The sequence below is a fragment of the Furipterus horrens genome, unplaced genomic scaffold (assembly GCF_987537825.1).
Source record: "Furipterus horrens unplaced genomic scaffold, mFurHor1.1.pri manual_scaffold_13, whole genome shotgun sequence".
NCBI lineage: Eukaryota > Metazoa > Chordata > Mammalia > Chiroptera > Furipteridae > Furipterus > Furipterus horrens.
Genome location: NW_028327183.1, coordinates 59,708,851 through 59,727,865, shown reverse-complemented (window position 1 = coordinate 59,727,865; position 19,015 = coordinate 59,708,851). Strand labels below are relative to the sequence as shown.

General features: G+C 43.4%; 1 protein-coding gene across 1 annotated transcript; it reads left to right on the top strand.

Annotated features, from left to right (window-relative positions):
• Positions 1–5,826: 5,826 nt before the first annotated feature.
• On the top strand, positions 5,827–18,383 carry LOC149995706 (uncharacterized). Its single transcript, XM_090259942.1, has 3 exons — positions 5,827–5,928; positions 9,669–9,795; positions 14,377–18,383. Exons 1-3 carry the CDS (start codon positions 5,827–5,829, stop codon positions 16,962–16,964), a joined length of 2,817 nt encoding a protein of 938 aa, XP_090116068.1. The 3' UTR covers positions 16,965–18,383.
• The last annotated feature ends 632 nt before the right edge of the window (positions 18,384–19,015 follow it).

The window sequence follows — 19,015 nt, the reverse complement described above, 5'->3', positions numbered from 1 at the left end:
AGACAGTTTACGGAAAACCTCCCCCATGCTGGTGTTTTAGAAACTTATACAAACAGAACGTGCCAGACCCAAATGCCCAAAAACTAAACCCAAAGATAACACCAGAAGAAACTGAGCCTTGCACAATCAGAATCAAACTTCCAGTTTTATAACTTATTGCCAAGATTACCCAGAGGCAAACCGCCCACCCTTTATCACCCAATTAAAAAGTCCCACCCTTTCACCAGGAGTCCTGTCTCTCATGCATTTAGTCCATCTCTTTACATGGAAAGGAATAAAATATGGCTCTGTATTTTCTTGGTGAAATTTCACTGCCTAAGTCACCGAGTTTCCCGCTCTTTAGGATTTCTGGAGGGATTCCGTCGCTTCCTGGTGCTCAGTCGCTCCACCATCTACTCTGTCTCTGCTGGAAGGAGGGTTACATCCCCCAGGATATGAGAGACGCCAACATTATCACCATGTACAAGAACAAAGGAGACCGCAGTGACTGCAACAACTATCGGAGCATCTCTCTCCTCAGCGTCGTCGGCAAAGTATTCGCCCGGGTCGCTCTTGCCCGCCTGCAGACCCTTGCTTCCCGCGTCTACCCAGAGCCCCAGTGTGGCTTCAGAGCTGGCCGATCAACAGTGGACATGATCTTCTCCCTATGCCAGCTGCAGGAGAAGTGTCACGAGCAGCATAAACCACTCTACCTCGCCTTTATCGACCTCACGAAGGCGTTTGATCCGGTCAGTCGAAGCGGTCTCTTCAGCTTGCTACGGAAGATTGGCTGTCCACCACATCTGCTTGCTGTGGTCATGTCCTTTCACGACAACATGCACAGCACGGTGTCCTACAACGGCGCAACCTCTGAGGCCTTCCCAGTCAGCAGCGGCGTAAAACAGGGCTGCGTCCTCGCGCCTACGCTGTTCGGAATCTTCTTCTCCATGCTCCTCCAATACGCCTTTAAGGACTGCAGCGAGGGTGTCTTCATTCACACCAGATCCGATGGCAAGCTCTGCAACCTGGCCCGTCTACGAGCCAAAACCAAAGTCAAAGAGGTGCTCATCCGTGAGATGCTCTTCGCCGACGACGCAGCTTTGACATCACACTCCGAAGAGGGACTCCAGCAGCTAGTCACTTGCCTTTCCCACGCATGCAAGGAGTTCGGACTAGCCATCAGCCTGACGAAGACGAACGTTATGGCTCAAGGCACGGGGATTCCCCCATGCATCACCATCGACGGATACACCCTGGAGGTTGTCAACGACTTCACTTACCTCGGGTCCACCAACTCGAGGTCTCTGTCAGTCGACTTGGAGGTCAACTGGAGAATCGCCAGGGGAGCAACAGTTATGGCCAAACTGAACCGGCGAGCGTGGAACAATTCCAGCCTCACTGAGAAAACCAGACTGCGCATCTACCAAGCCTGCGTACTCAGCACTCTCCTCTATGGCAGCGAGACGTGGACCACCTACGCAAGGCACGAAAGGAAACTCAACAGCTTCCACATGAGGTGCCTGCGACGCGTCCTGCATGTCGCCTGGCAGGATAAGGTCCCCAACACCGAGGTGCTGAAGCGAGCCAACATGAGCAGTTTGCATGCAGTTCTTAGTGAGAGACGCCTCAGGTGGCTCGGCCATGTCAAAAGAATGGATGCAGGCCGTATTCCCAAAGACCTCCTCTACGGCGAGCTAGCAGAAGGCCAGAGGATGACAGGGCGCCCAAAACTGCGGTTCAAAGACATCTGCAAAAAGGATATGACACAATGCTCCATCAATCTCAACACATGGGAAGTTCAAGCAGACGACCGCCTAGCCTGGAGGCTCGCGGTCAGACAAGGTACGTCACGCGCAGAGGCTGCGCGCAACGAGGAGGCGGTCCAGAAAAGATCGAGGCGGAAGCAGCGTCAACAGCAGCAACAACGGCCATCTGCCTTCACCTGTAACAAGTGTGGCAGGGATTGTCACTCCCGAGTCGGACTGCACAGCCATTCTCGGCGGTGCAGATAGACTCTCAAGAAGCTACGCCATCGTCTCTCGAGACGGACGGCTGCCGACGACGGAAGTCACCGAGTGTGCTAACAAACCCAACCTTGGTGCTCATTTCAAACGTAGTTGCTATACCAACAGATATCACCTGTGGGTGCCTTTTCAAAGCCACAAACCCGTCAAACCTGCCTGAAGTGTTTGTGAAAATAAATGGATCTTTTCAGATTTGCCATATCTGCTAGAGTCCACACAGACTTCAACCCATGGAGAAGATGGTTTCAGGGTTCCTTATTCTGAGTATAAATCTCCCATTGGAGCATCTCTGTATGACAATAAATGTCTCCAAAACTCAATTCAGTGACTGATATGAAATTAATGAAGGCACTAACTGGCCCTTAAAAAGGTAGAGTTAATGAAATTCACCGAACCCTTACAAATACTAATCTAGGATTTGGTTTCTGACTTTTTTTTTTTTTTAATGCTAACAGCACCTTGGGGATTAGGAACTTATATATACCTGGAGAAATTAGAATTGGGAAGAGGAAGGGGGTTTTTCAAAGTCACAGAGAAATATCAGGATTAAGAGGCTGGATTCAAACTCATGAGTCTGGCTTCAGACCTGGAGGCAATCTACCATGACAAATTAAGCCTTGTCCTTGTCTTTCTGCATGTTCACTTATCTTGTGCATGAGGGGCTTCGATTGTATCCACTGTGGTCGATGTGAAGCCTCATTTTTACCCTTCAGGTGTTTTTGGTACATTCCCTGACGTGCCTGTGCAGTATTGAGGACAATGGATGTGATACCTGGGTCGTATTCAGAAGAGATACTAGAGACCTCTAGTTTTATTATCTCCCTGGTGGAGGTCTCACCTCTTCTTCATACAAGGAACTCAGTGTCCCCTGATCCTGTACTCTGTCCAGGACTGGCTGGAGCAGACAGAGGTGCTCACCATCTACTTCCTACAGCCCTGACCTTGTTCCGGAGCCACATCCTCCTTTCCAGCCTCCCGTGTCTGCACCAGAGATCTTTCAGCAGGAAATGTCCTTGTGAACATAAACTCATTCCATTTTCAGGTACACTCTGGACACAACTGAGATTCTTACTCCTGTTTGCTCAAGATGAGCCAATGGGCCAAATCAGATTGGGTCTGTGCAGGACCCAGTTAGCATTGTTATGCTTATGGGCTTTTTCAGAGAAGAGGGTGAGGCCCCAGCATCCTTGGTGATAATTGGCACTCTGCTGTTAGGATATGTTCCTAAACAACACAATCCATTGAAGGGAACCAGGTGGCCTGTGTGGACACTCTGAAAGCGGACCTCCTTTCCCTTGTCATTTCCTCCTTACTGCTGTCAATATAATGTCTTGGATTAGTGCTGAATTTTTAAAGCCCTTCTAAATGTGAGTGATTGTCCATTTTCAACAGAGGGATCACCCCTGAGCAGCCCTTGTTAATTACCTGACACGTGAGCGTTATTTTGATGTCATTGCATTTTCATGGTCACCTATTGCTCGCTAGTCGTAAGTCAAACTGATTTTCCCTGTTACTGGAGAGAAACAAGTACACATTTTAAGATGCGACCTATATACTAAAGGCTGTGCAGGCCATGTTAAGGAGAATAACCCCATGTCACAGCTAAGGCCCCCTAAGCGGCATCAGGTGTCAGTTCATTTGCAGGCACAGCTTGATCTCTTATTGAACTCTAACTTCATATCCAGCCTTTACATGCTTGGTTACATTGCTCCTTGTGTTTTTCAACCTTTTATGGACGAGTTTTCCAAGTGTGCCTTGGTGTCTCACTAAGTCCTACCCAAAGATTTTATACCCACAGTCATGCAGGTACATTATTAAAATACTTCTAGAGATCCTTTCGCAGATCATGCTTTGAAAAGGTCAGAAATGCATATCCAACAGTGGCTTTACAGACAAAGATTCATTGAAAAAGTTAATATGCTTCATCTTTTTTAACTGGGGAGCAAAGATATTAAACAGAGAGGTTTGGTGTGTTTGCTCAGCAATGGTAGCAACAATACTCTACACATTTTGTAGAAGAAATCTGGAGGGGACAGATTAGGCAGACCTAAAACAAGTGGATAAGTTGGCACCATGACTCACAGACCCTGAGAATATGAGTGGGACCCCAAAAATACTGAATTTAGTTATGGAGTGTGGGCCCCTTGTACAAGAGGCTTTCCTCACTAGATGAGTGTTCTAGGTGTCCATCTGTATCAGTGTACCAGCTGGTATTTTTGTCAGAGGCTTCATTCAGCCTGAGGGAAATTTTTTGACATATAATTTTTTTTGTTAATTTTGAAATAACCGTAACTTTATAGAAGAGTTGCAAACATAATAAAGTTTCTATTCGTATATGTCCTTTTCATATATTTATAGGAATGTACTTATATAGCCTTTAACTTTAGTTCCCATGATGTTAAAGAGTAGCCATGAAATAATCAAAACTAGTAAATTAATATTGGTACAATGCTATCAACCAAGTCACAGACTTGTTTTCTTCTGACTGGCATGGCTCAGTGGATTTTTGCTGAACTGCAAACCAAAAGATTGCTGGTTTGATTCCCAGTCTGGGCACATGCCAGGGTAGCGGGCTGTCTCTGGTTTGGGGTGTGCAAGATGCAACTATTTGATGTCTCTCTCCCTGTCTGTCTCCTGCTCTTTGACTCTCTCTATGAATAATTAAAATAATATCATAAAAAATAAATAAACCGACTTTATTAGGATATCACCCGATTTCCACTAATGTCCACTTTCTGTTCCAGGATCTGATCTAGGCTCTACATTGCATTTATTTTTTTATTGTTTATTCTATTACAGTTTTCCCAATTTCTTTTCTCCTACATTTTGTCCCCCTCACCCAACTCTCTCCTCTCACCCCATCAATCCCCTCTTTGTTGTCCTGCTCAATCCACTGAGCAATGCTGGCCTAATCTGTATTTTTCATTTTTAATATTATTGCACATATATGTCCCTACTTTTTGATGATTTTAAGATTTAATGCGCTTTTTACGTCTTTGAGGTACACAAAGGATGAGTATGAATATGTACATTATTCTAAATATAATTTATACATAGGTTCACTGTATTCCATTAGGAATGCAAGAAGCATGTCTCCTCTGATCTTAAGTATGTCTTATGATAATTACAGTATCATTTTGAAATTTGAATAACACAGATAACTATCACAATGAAATTTTACCACTTTTTCAAATAAGTATTTTTCTTAATTGATTTTTATAACTAAACAATAATCTTCCATTTCGGTTTATATTCTTTGTAATTTTTTGTATCAAACGTTTGTCTTACATTCTTGTGTTACCTCTGTCATATATGTGATGGTGTAATTAGGTCATTTATGAATTTTTTTTCGACCCTGTAATGCAGGAGTACCTCCTTTTACTATGACTGACTATGGAGTTGCAGAGATGATGCACGTTCATCTACAGGCACGAAAGACCCTTCACCAGGAACAGACGACATCTTTTGTCATTTTCAAGCTCTCTTTTGGACCAGGACGTCTTATTTCTCAGGACTTTCCCTGGTGAACCTCGGTATTTCCTCATGCAATCAGGTGGGAAACCACTTTGTAGCGTTCGGACAGTAGGAACCACGGTACCCAGAAGGCTGTTCAGGGCTGAGCCAATGGAGGCTCAGAAAAGGCATTTCCGTTAGGGCGGAGCGCTTGTGGGCGGGACTTCCGTCGCCCAGTGGCTGGCATTTTACCTTCACTCAGGATCGTCTCACCGGTCAGTGGTTTAATGGAGATACCCGTTGTCGCCGCGGCATAAACGCGATTGTGAGTCTCCGTGTCTCCGCTCAGGTGACCTGCCCCTGCTCCGGGATGGGGACCGCGGTGCCCGGCGCCCCCGCCTCGCCCGTCGCTTCCGGCCCGCTCCGCCCACAGCGTCCGGCGGCGGGGGCCGCACTGAGGCGCCAGGCTGAGGTGAGTGCCGTCCCGGGCCCTCCCCTCCCCCACCGAGCCCTGCACCAGGGTGCGCGGTGCCCGTCCCGTCCTGCAACCAAGGCCACGGCTTCCGGGTCGTGAGGCCCCGTGTGTGACACAGGGTGTCACGGGTTGAGGTGGGTGACGGGCTGACGGGCCGCCGTGGATGGACGCGCCGTCCTGGCGGCCGCCCTGCATCGGCCTTAAACAGTCTGAGGCGGAGCAGGGGGCGGCGTTGCCAGGGAAGGCCGTGACCGAGAGGGGCCACGTGCTGCGTCTGGGTTTCCAAGGCTTTTCCATCCTGCTGAGACAGAAACCTGCTGGGGTCCGGTGATGAGAGAGAGAGGCTCAGGGAGAGGGGCCCTCGTTCCAGGTCAGAGGGCTGGTGAGAGGCCGCACTGAGGACAGACACTTACCTGAGGTCCCCAGACCGCAGGGCGGGGCCGGGATACAGCTGAGACCCGCTGAGCTGGAGGTGCAGGTGGGTGCCTGCGTGTTCCCGGAGGTTCTGAAGTGGAAAACCATTATGGAGCTAGACGAGGAAGGACAGGGTGTCCCAGCCCCTCCCTGGTGGTGACACTAACTTATGGTGACGTAAGACTCTTTCCTTGATGGTTTCCCCGCTCTGGGATGTGAGGACCCTGTGGATACCACAGACTTGAGTGCAGGTCACAGGTAATATCAAGGTGCACCCATTTGTGTTGTCAACGAAAGAAACAGTCAAACTGCAGAAACTGTTTTTACTGTTTATTTTAGCCAAACTGATGACAACTGCCAGGAAACAATCTCAATGCAGTGAGATAATGCTTCAGAAAATGGCAGTTTTAGCATTTATTGTGTCTCTCAGATGAAAAGGGAAGACAGAAGGGGGAACTTGTACTCCATTGGTGATAGGTTAGGGAGACGGGAGAAAACGAACAAAGAAACTCTTATACTAGATAAAAATTAAAAATGCCCTTTTACATTGGTGGATATAGGATAGTTAAATATTTAATTACTTAAGACAATAATAAGAACAATAAGGGGTTGTTTGGTCTCTGTTCTGGTGCAGAGGATGTCCCCAGAGAGGTAAGAAAAAAGGAAATTATCCTGACATTCCAAAGTATGTTAACTTAAGTGCAAAAATAGATAGATGGACTCAGTTAAGGTAAAAATTGACCTTCCTCACAGAAGTTACTGGCCTAGGACAAGAATCCTGTCCATGAATAGCTTTTAGTGGGAAGTTTTAATTTCTGACCGTATATCTCTGGGTATTCTCGGTCTCTCAGTTTATGAGACCATCATGATGGACTTCCCCAAACTGATCAGGGTTAGCATGTGGCCCCTGAAACAGAGCCCACAGGCTGTTCAGTTATGAGAGGCATGATTTCCCACCACCAAAAAGCATAACTCTGAATACCGTAGTTTGGCGAAAAGGAAAAGGAGTTGTTTTTTTAAAGCGTATACAGATTTCGATTAATGGCGGATTGTTTTCCTTAAGTCTTACTTTCTTTAAAACACTGAGACACAGAGTTCTGGCCTTCCCTGCCAAAGTAGTTAGTTTTAGAATAGAAAAGTCAGAGAAACAATTTTGCTCTACGAAACTAGGAGTCTCGGATTTTGTATTTCCCAGACACAGTTCAGCTTTACCGGCAGCTCCCAGTAAGTTGTGCCTGATTAGAGAGGTTTTGCCTGTGTTGTGTTTTTCAGCTCTTAATGCAGAAACATGTGGCCCCTTCTTTCTCACCTGACCTTAAGGCTGGTTCGTGAAATGCTTCGTTTCTCTTTCAACCCTCACGGCTCCCTCCCTTAATGTCTGTTGCCTTATTTTTAAATGCCTGACCACAGCCTGTGACACAGTATGTGGCGACCAGTCACGGTCACTTGTAGAATTTTGGACAGGACACGTAACATTTTTGTCACTATTCTATGGTCCAAGCCCCTCCTCTCTCTGTGGAATTTGCATTGAAAAATTAAGTATTTCTGGAAAATGTCTGTGTTCCACTGAGTTCCATCTCCCATCCCCAAACCATGGGCTATGGAGAATTTGGGGGACCCTGCTCTCTAACAACCCCACCACCTGCATTTTTTAAAAAGATTATTTATTTATGATAGGAGGGAGAAAGAAAGGGAGAAAAACGTAGATGTGTGAGAGAAACAATTGGATGCCTCTCACATGCCCTCAACTGGGGACCTGGCCTGCAACCCAGGCATGTGCCCTGACAGGGAATGGAACCATCTACCCCTAGGTTAGCAGGCTGGAACTCAATCCACGGAGGCACACCAGCCAGGGTGGGGCCCCTATTCTTTTTCATCCACACTGGCTACCAGTGGAAATAGTTATGGAAGATTATCTAGGGAGAGACTCAAGCGCTTCCAAATGCTTCGAGGTTCCACAGAATTGGGAATAGTTACCTCAGTTACCTTTTGTGTTTGTGAAAAACAAGGAAGAAGGGGTTAAAAATCAGACTTGTAAAACGGTCAAATGAGAATTTGGTTCAAGCATATAATGAGGCTCTTGCGTAAAAGAAAGGAGTTGATCTCTCCTGGGCTTAACAGGCTCCATTTTGCAGCTAGTGGGAAACAGATTATGGGAGTAAAACAGGAGGCATAGAGCCCAGGACCAGGTAAATTCTGTCATCCTATGAGAGATGGTGAACCAGAGTTGGGCCTCAGAGGTAGAAGAAAAGGTTGGATTGTTGGACCTTTTTTTGTGTGTGTGTATTTTTTTCCATTAGTGTTTTTCCTCCTTACCCTCTTCCATTACCTTGACTCCTATTCCCCATCATTTTATTGAAGATGGACACAAAGAGTTTCAGATTTAAAATAATATATATTTTCTTTATTAATTTTTTTACAGAGAGGGGAAGGGAGGGGGAACGAAAAGGAGAAACACATCAATGTGTGGTTTCCTCCTGCACATTCCCTACCGAGGACCCCAGCCCACAACCCAGAACTGTGTGCCCTGACCGTGAATAGAACCAGAAACCCTTTGGTTCTCAGGCTGACACAGTCCACTGAGCCACACCAGATATGGCTAGAGATTTAGCTTGTGCAGTTGGGAGAGATAAAGTGTTCAAAACCACCCGAGCGTTTTTGGTTGTAGCAGCTGAAGCCTTGGAGGCTCCATCAGCTGGGCTGGGGAAGATGGTGGTAGGTTAATTCTTTCTAGGAATATCAGATGATTTGTTTGGTTCACACTTTTAAAAGTTTCAAAAAGCAGTGAGTAGAAACCTGCAACATGAGTCTAGTAATCTGCTGAAGGTTTGAGGATGGAGTAAAACAAAATGGGGAGAGCATTTGTGCCTGTAGGCAAAGATGGCAGAGCTGAAGGTGTCAACTTGGTTTTGAGTCTGTGAAGCAGGTAAACATCACCCAATTATGCACAGCCAGAGGCAGTGTGAGCTGGTGGTCCTGGGAACCTGGTGTACAGATCTAAGGGTCAAACAACATAACACCGTATTTGGCTGCCCTTTGAGTGGGAGATTCAGTGAAATATTTTACAGGAAGAATGGGACCCTGCAGCCTCCGCCCTGAGATTAGATGGCATTAACCTGCCCCACTTCCTCTTACCCCACCAGCTTTTACTGAGGGTGATCTGAGTGATTAATCAAACTGTGGTGAGACAGCAGGCAGCTCAGGCACCAAGGGCTGCTGCTTTTTCTGTATAGTGGGCCCTGCAGTGGGTTACGTGTGGGGCATTGTGGGAATGCTGTGCCTAAGAAGGACTTTTCCAGATTTATTTTTGTTAATTCTGTCAGGTTGTTGTGACCTTTGAGGATGTCGCCGTGTGTTTCTCCAGGACAGAATGGTGCCTTCTTGGTGAAGCTCAGAGATCGCTGTACCTGAATGTGATGCTGGAGAACTATGCTCTTATATCTTCGCTGGGTAAGACCGTCTCTCCCAGTGCCCTCTTCTTGGGCACTCCTGCGCTCCCATTTTCTCAGGATTGCTTTGTTTCTATTCTAAGTTCTAAGGGTCCTGACCAGACTTGTACCCAGGGAGCAATGAACAGCAGTCTTAGGCTTTTTCTGGGAGAGACGGGTTATTTTTTCTGATACAGCAAAGAATTTCAGATTAGCAATCTACTAGCATGCAGGAGAGTTTATAGTGATACATTCTCAGGTCAGAGATGGGACCTTGCCGAGGTGGGGATGAGAGACATAGGTTCAGTGCGGCAACAGCAAGGGTGGCAAAAAGCATCAGGTCCTTTTTTCTGACACGCTTTTCTTAGAGGGATGGGGTGGGGGAGTTACGTATTGATTGTCAGGTAAAGACTGTGTCAGTTTTCTCTCCATGGTTGGGACTTGATTACCTTAATTTAGGTATGTAGAGTTTTGGGGTGCGGGGGGCAGTATTAGCTGAAATTCTCATTTTGCTCCCGTCCATATTTTGCCCTCTTGTTGCAAAACAGATACCTCTCAGGAGGCAGTTAAAGCAGATACATTTATGAGCTCTTTCTCTAAGCCCTAGGGACCCCCTGCTAAAAGAGAGAGTGATCACAGACAGGCAGTTAATGAAAGTTGTTTTATGAAACTTCTTCTTTGGCCCCTGTGGAGCCCCTCCTGCCTGCCAACCAGGCCCTGGCATGATTACACAGTTTCAAAGGCTTTCTGTCCCACGCAATGAAAATGATACATAGAACTTAAAGGGCTTCCCTGCTCCTATGCTAGCATGGTGTTTCTTGTCCTGTTCAGAACACCGGGCATTACTATGGGACTTATTATGTGACCGGGCTCAGGACTGCTGAGGTCATGGGTAAGACACATCTCCCTCGTCCTCACTGCTTTGCTGGACAGTCTCTTCCCATGAACAAGCTGACCCTTGATTATGTCCAGGGGTCCTTTTTGCCTTGTGTTCCCAAGGGTGCCCTCTGTTCTCACATGTAGACTGTGGGCACTGCCCGCTTCCCCAGTTCTCTGGGTAGGTCCTGGCCTTGGCAGGGCTGGTTTGCTTGCACTGCCCGCTCCTCTCCCTGCAGCCCCAGCACCTGCTGGACTGAACCCTCACAGGGAAGGATCTGAGGTCAGTAGTGTTGCCACAAGCCTAATGCATTTCTCATTGATTAGTGAGAAAAAGCATTTTTTGTATACCTGTTGACCATTTCTACAGATATATATTTTATTCTCACTGTAGACTATTTTTATTGATTATTAGAAGAAGAAAGTGAGAAAGAGAAACATCAATGTGAGAGAGAAGCATCTGTTGGTTGCCTCTAGTTTGTACCTTTAGAAGGGGATCAAACCTGTAGTCTTGCTTGGGACAGTGCTCAAATTAATAAGCCACTTCATCAGTGTTGTAGCAAATATTATGCATGTATTCATTAATTCTGTTTTCTCAATTCAGTGGTCCTCTCTATATTGCGGTTCACTTATTGTCGAGATTTTAGAAAATATATTTATTTATCGTGGATTTTTCGCTATATCACGGATTTTGCGATACTGTATACGTATGTTGATAAATTTACGTAGGTGTAAGAGTAGAATGTGTTTAAGAATATAAGTAGTGTTAATAAAAGTGTGGAAAAGGTCAATGAGGGAGTGGGAAAGGTTAATAAGAGACTGGGAACGGTTTAGAAGTGTGAGGGAAGGGTTTATAAAGCCTTAAAATATATATAAATAGTAAAATAAATGTAAGGCTCCTACTCTGCAGATTTTCACCTATCGCGGGAGTGCCTAGAATGTAATACCCGCAATAAGTAGGGAATACTGTAGTCTTCTCAAACATCAATAACTCCTGATTTCTTTAGAACGGGCTGATCTACCCATTCTGAAAGGGGAATATTTGATGTCCCTAGTACAGTGCATTGTGTTTTTTACCTTCAGATCTTATATTATTTGCTCAATGTTACTTAGGTGCTCAGTGGTTGTGTGCATAGTAATTAAATTGTTATCTTCCTGAAGTCTTTGGTGTTATTAGCATGGAATATTTTTAACATCTCTTTATTTTCAGCATATTTATGTCCATAAAGATTAGTGAGTATCTTGGAAGCAGCATATATTGTGTCTTGTGGGAGGTTTATTTATTTATTTTTGGTTTGATTGTTTAAAGAGGAGAAGCAAGGGAGAAAGAGAAGGAGAGAAACATGAATGTGTGGTTGCCTCTCGTATGCCCCAACTGGGGACCTGGCCCACAACCCAGACATGCTCCCTGATTGAGGATCAAACCAGCAACCCTTTGGTTAACATGTTGGCGCTCAGTCCATTGAGCCACACTAGCTGGGGATAATTTTGTTTTTGATTTCTGAAAACAGGATAAGTCCTGCATGACCTCAATTAATTAATTCATTAATTGAAAGATTTTATTCACTTTTAGAAAGGACTAATGGAGAAAGGGAGGGAGAAGAATATCAAGGTACGATAGATAAATAGATTGGTAGCCTCTCGCCTACCCCCAAATGGCACCTGTCCTGGAACCCAGGGATGTGCCCTGACTGGGAATTGAACCAACAACCTTTGGTTTTGTAGGGTGGCACTCAGTCCACTTAGCCACACCAGTGTGGACTATTTATTTCTTTGAAAAAATTTTTTAATTTTAAATACTGATGAAGTACATTATATTAGTTTCATAATTAAACACTATACATCTCAATAAATCTCACATCCATCTGACATACATAATTACTAGCCTGTACTTTACATTCCCATGAGTATTCTGTAACTTCCAATTTGTACTTTCTAATTCCTTCACTCTTTCACCCATCGTGAGAGTTTTCATGCATTTATTTGTGCTAAACTGATAACAGTGGCCTGAAGCAAAGTCTTGAATGCTTTTATGTCTTGTGCTTTTTATCCCTACAGCTACTCTCTGTCTTTTGATTGGAGAATTTCTTTAAGGACCTACTGTTGCCACCTTGTCATAGTTTTCTGCTCTTTTGTACTTCTTTCTTTGTTTTCATATCTTGCTGTCTTTTCTGTGTGATTTGATTCCATTCTCTTTTGTTTGTCCCTTCTATAGAAAATGTGCTTGTGGTTTGTTTTTATTAGACTTCTACAAAACTACTCATACTCTTAATAGTTCATTGTATCCAAAAAAAGGTTCAGTTGCATGGAAAAATTATAGTCTTGCCTCTTCCACACCACCCCTATATACGTTTTGATGTCACAGTTCACATCTTTATATATTGTTCATCATTTCACAAATTCTCACTACTGTTATTAGTAATACACTTTATGTATCCTATACTTTAGAGTTAACTGAAGCACACTGCACCAATGAAGTATTTTAGTATGTGAACTTGATGACATTACTGGCTTTCCAGAAAGTTTTTCACTTTCCGACATTTTTCTGTTTGTATTTAATATGCCTTTATTTCAGCTGCAAGTTTCTTTTTTTCTTTCCATTTCTAATAAGTCTTTGGTGGCACAAAACAGGCCACTAGAGTCAATGGTAGCACACGGCACTCTCTGGGACAAGTATTCTGTATTTAAAAACTCAACACGTTTGCTAAAGCTACTTTCCCTCTCTTCTTCTGTGTAGTTCTTTGTATTATACACCACTTTGTAGCACTTTGTGATAACTGTTCTCTTAAGCCTCTCCCGCTTTCCTTAAGAGATGCTCTTTATCATGGATAATTGTGTGATTATTCTTGAAGGGGGTTGAATATTTGTATTTTTTATTAATGCTGTCTGGCTGTCATCACAACATAGATCTTTTCCATTTTATTTGTTTGTACTCAGTTCTTCTATGACAGTGATGGTTATCATGTCTTCTGCTTTCTCTTTGGAGTTCCATCATCTGTATTGCACATAACTGCTGAACTGGGAAGGAAGTGGAAGAGTCCCGTGTGTATGACCTGACAGGATGTTCACAGAGGGTGTCTAGCATTGGTGAAGGGAAATTGGGGAGAATTTATTCCAAGTAATGAGGAACCAGTTCTCTTTAAATGTGTTTATCATTATTGGCAGTGGCCACACCTTAATCTACTGTCCTTTACCAGTGTTGGCACATTGCCCGTTTTTACTCTCAGTAGTTTTCATTTGAGCTCTGAGTTCTAGCCATGGATAATGTCGGCCTCTCAACATCTATGACACAACCATTTCTCTGAGGAGTCTCTTTGGTGTGCTCTCCAGTTTTGATCAGTACCTGTTTGGACTTGAAGTGCACAAGAATTTCTATGCAAAACCTGCACAGCATCTGCTGTGCTGCGGTTGATATTGATGGTTTGAGGCACATTCCCATTCCTCTACACAGTCTTACGTCACAAGCAGGGCTGGTTTTTTAGGCAGCTATTATCTGAGGACAACTTGTACGACCCGCCTCTCTTCCTTGTGTCCCATTCTATCCTAATATCTTTCATTTAGTGAGGTGCCCATTATTTACTGAACCGAGGGCCTTTCTCACAGTCTATCTCATTAGTCTGGGAAATGACCATGTAGGTGCATGTCAGATGTTACACATGCAAATTTGTAATGAGAAGACCTCCTCCCTATAGGTCACTATGTATTAACTAGTGTTTGTTTCTTTCAGGTTGCTGCTGTGGAGCAGAGGATGTGGAGACACCCATTGAACAGAATATTTCTGGAGGAGAGTCACACATTAAGAATCCCAAGTCAGTGCTGTGTGTCCAGAAGAGCCACCCCTGTGACCGTTGTGGGCCCATCTTGAGAGACGTTTTCCTCTTGGTTGAGCAGCAGGGAACACAACAGAGCCCGACACTGCTGAGGTGTGGGGCATGTGCAGAACCATTTTATTTCAGTGCGCAGAGTCATCAGCACCAGGAGAAAGACACAACAAAAAATTGTTTCATAAGCTGTGTGGACAGAATTTCCCTTGCAAAAACCTACAATTTCCATGTGTCACAGAAGCCTTGTACTTCCACTCATGTTGGAAAATGCTTTCTCAACAGCTCTGGACATAATGAGGAACTGGCTACTCATACGATGCACAGAGCAAAGGAAATGTCTAAGCCTGGAATGACTTTTCAAAGTAGAAAACAATATTACACCACCAAAGAATGCACGAAAGCCATTGAATGTGACAATGCACTTGTTGAGGACCATAGAGTCCTTACTGGAAGTACGTGCTTTGTATGTTTTGAGTGTGGGAAATCTTTTAACAATAGATCTTCGCTTCAGGTACATCAGAGAGTTCACACTGGAAAAAGGCCTTATGAGTGCACTGAATGTGGAAAATTTTTCGCTAGTAGCTCTAAACTTAGTGAACATCAAAGAGTTCACACTGGAGAAAGACCTTACGAGTGCACTGAATGTGGAAAGTCTTTTACCCAGAGCTCACACCTCTTGGTTCATCAGAAAGTTCACACTGGAGAAAGACCTTATGAGTGCACTGAATGTGGAAAATCTTTTACCCGTAGCTCATCCCTTCAGGTTCATCAGAGAGTTCACACTGGAGAGAGGTCTTATGAGTGCACTGAATGTGGAAAATCTTTCACTAGTAGGTCTAACCTTAGTGAACATCAAAGACTTCACACTGGAGAAAGGCCTTACAAGTGCACTGAATGTGGAAAATCTTTTACCCGTATCTATTCTCTCCATTATCATCACCAAGTTCACACTGGAGAAAGGCCTTATGAGTGCAGTGAATGTGGAAAATCTTTTACCAAAAGCTTTGAACTTTGTAGGCATCGCAGAGTTCATACTGGAGAAAGGCCTTTTAAGTGCAATGACTGTGGGAAATCTTTTAACCAAAGTTCTTCCCTCAGTGTTCATCAGAAAGTTCACACTGGAGAAAGGCCTTATGAGTGCACTGAATGTGGAAAATCTTTTACCCGTAGCTCATCCCTTCAGGTTCATCAGAGAGTTCACACTGGAGAGAGGCCTTATGAGTGCACTGAATGTGGAAAATCTTTCACTAGTAGGTCTTACCTTAGTGAACATCAAAGACTTCACACTGGAGAAAGGCCTTACAAGTGCGCTGAATGTGGAAAATCTTTTACCCGTAGCTATTCTCTCCATTATCATCACCAAGTTCACATTGGAAAAAGGCCTTATGAGTGCAGTAAATGTAGAAAATCTTTTACCTCTATCTCGGCCCTCCGTTATCATCACAGAGTTCACACTGGTGAAAGGCGTTGTGAGTGTGGTGAATGTGGGAAATTTTTTACCAGTAGCTCTTATCTCCGTGTTCATCAGCGAGTACACACTGGGGAAAGGCCTTATGAGTGCAGTGAATGTGGAAGATCTTTTACCAGTAGCCCTGCCCTTCGTTATCATCAGAGAGTTCACACTGGTGAAAGGCGTTGTGAGTGTGGTGAATGTGGGAAATCTTTTATTACTAAATCTACCCTTTACAGACATCAGAGAGTTCACACTGGAAAAAGGTCTTATGAGTGCAGTGAATGTGGAAAATCTTTTGCCAGTAGCCCTGCCCTCCGTTATCATCAGAGAGTTCACACTCAAGAAAGGCCTTATGAATGCACTAAATGTGGAAAATCTTTTACTAGTAGCTATAAACTTAGTGAACATCAAAGAATTCACACTGGTGAAAGGCACTATGAGTGTAGTGAATGTGGGAAATCTTTTATTACTAATTCTACCCTTTACAGACATCAGAGAATTCACACTGGAGAAAGGCCTTACGAGTGCGCTGAATGTGGAAAATCCTTTACTCGTAGCTCATCCCTTCAGGTTCATCACAGAGTTCACACTGGAGAAAGACCTTATGAGTGCACTGAATGTGGAAAATCTTTCACCAGCAGCTCTAACCTTAGTGAACATCAAAGAGTTCACACTGGAGAAAGGCCTTATGAGTGCACTGAATGTGGAAAATCTTTTACTAATAGCTCTGCCCTCCGTCATCATCATGGACTTCACACTGGAGAAAGGCCTTATGAGTGCAATGAATGTGGAAAGTCTTTTACCAGTAACCCTGCTCTCCGTTATCATCAGAAACTTCACACTGGAGAAAGGCCTTATGAATGTGATGAATGTGGGAAATCTTTTATTACTAACTCTACCCTCCGCAGACATCAGAGAGTTCACACTGGAGAAAGACCTTATGAGTGTGGTGAATGTGGGAAATCTTTTACCAGGAGCTCTCATCTCTGCCAGCACCACAGAGTTCACACTGGAAAAAGCATGACTATGTGCAGTTAATGAGGGAAATCTTGTACCTGGATCTCTGCTTCTCATTGTCATCAAAGTGTTCACACTGGATGAAGGTTTTATGAGTGCTTGAATATGGGGAATCCTTTATCTGTAGTAGTCAGTTCCTTTATCATCAAAGTCTTCACCGCAAAGAAATACAAATGTGGGAAATTGTTTACCTGTAGTATTAAGCTGCATTGTAGTGAGAGACTACACACAGGAGAAAAGTTTTGTGGTTGCAGGGAATGTGTAAAATTTCATTTTATCAGTAACCTTTGTTAACTTTAGAGACTTCACACTGGACAAACGCATTGTGAGTGCAGTATAAATGAAAATCCTTTCTCTCTGGCTGTTTTGGACCTGGCCTCAGAGAGTTTACACTAGAGAAATACTTGTGTTTACAATGAAAGTGGGAAATATTTTTCTGTATCAGTGATTTTCTCTAGTATGGTAGAGTCTATATTGTAGAAATGTACTTTGAGTGCTGGGAAAATGGAACTGCTTGTAACTGACTATTGCCTTCTTTGTCATTAAATAATAACAATGTCTAAGTTCTTATATCTTAAGAAAATTAGAGAAATATTTTTTATCCATTGCTTTTATTATCTTTTGAGAAGTCACACAGGGGAAAGCTTTTATATATGAATGCAATATGAGTATTTTCTTTCTCTAGCAGTACCCTCCATTATACTGTGTTTTACTCGATGAAAGGCCTTATGAGTACAGGGAATGGGGGAAAAATTTTCCTGATGCTTTCTCCTTTCTTACTGTCATAGACTTTACAGAGGAGATAGTCCTTCGGGGACATCAAATGTGGAAAGACTTACCTCAGATCCATGGCCATCTTAATGATAGTTCACAGTGGTTGAAGGCTTCAAGCATGATGTGAACATGGGAATTCTTTAGCCGTAAGTCTATTTTCTTTCGACATTGGAGAATTCTCACTGTGTAGTTAGGTTTTAGGAAATCTGATTTTTCAGTGTAATGAAACTGATGAAAACCTTTGAGGAAGCATGTGAGTTTAGTTTAATGTGTTCACATGTCTCAGAAGTTTAATGTTTAATTTTTAAGATTTTAACGAATATGATCTAAATTGTGACTTTATGCATTCTTACAGTGTATGATGTTTTAATACCCCTCCCTAATTGATTGGTCTAATTTGTATACTTTTAGCGCTTTTTATATATTTGTTATGCTTTCTCTGTTGTTGCATTTTCCAAAGGGTTCATCATGAGCATTTTTAGGGCATTGTATGTACTACTGGTATGTTTTTATTAAAATGTGTACTCACCTAATTTACCTATCCTTTAATTAATTTGGGTTATTCTCATGTAACGAATAGGACAGTGACACAAGAATGATCTATGTTGTAATGTCACCCATTTTCACTTCTTGAATAACAAATCATTTTCACTTTATTGAATAATATTTTTGGAGTAAATGTTTTCAATAGTACAAAACATCAAAATTATTTGGATTTTCTTGCTGCACACAATGTACTGGGGACATATACACTTCAAAGAAAAATCTGCATTATTAACACATTCTATCACTTCTGTAAATTGAAACATTTAGTAATAGAATAAGTTTTGCTTTTTATCATTCACCCATATTAATGGTCTGTCATCTGGAGATTGCTGGCTGCTGCAGGACTTGAAAGTATACCAGGTGGTATGAGTTTGGACAGGTTTTTATTTTATTTTATTTTATTTTATTTATTTGTTTATTTATTTTTAGAGAGGGGAAGGAGAAAGAGAGGGAGAGAAACATCACTATGTGGTGCCTCTCACTCGCACCCCCAACTGGGGACCCGACATGCAACCTATTCATGTGTCCTGAGTGGGAATCGAACCAGCGACACTTGGCTCACAGGCCGACGCTCAATCCACTGAACCACTTGCAGCCAGGGCTGGACAGGTTTTTGTTGAGCCTGAAAGCCCTCCTGGAATTCCAAGACAAGAGATCACTGATTAGAATCCTCATACCTTGGGTGATCCAACCTAGTTTTAAATCTTATTGACCATAGGTATTTTCGTGTGTAAAATGGGGATAAAAAGTAC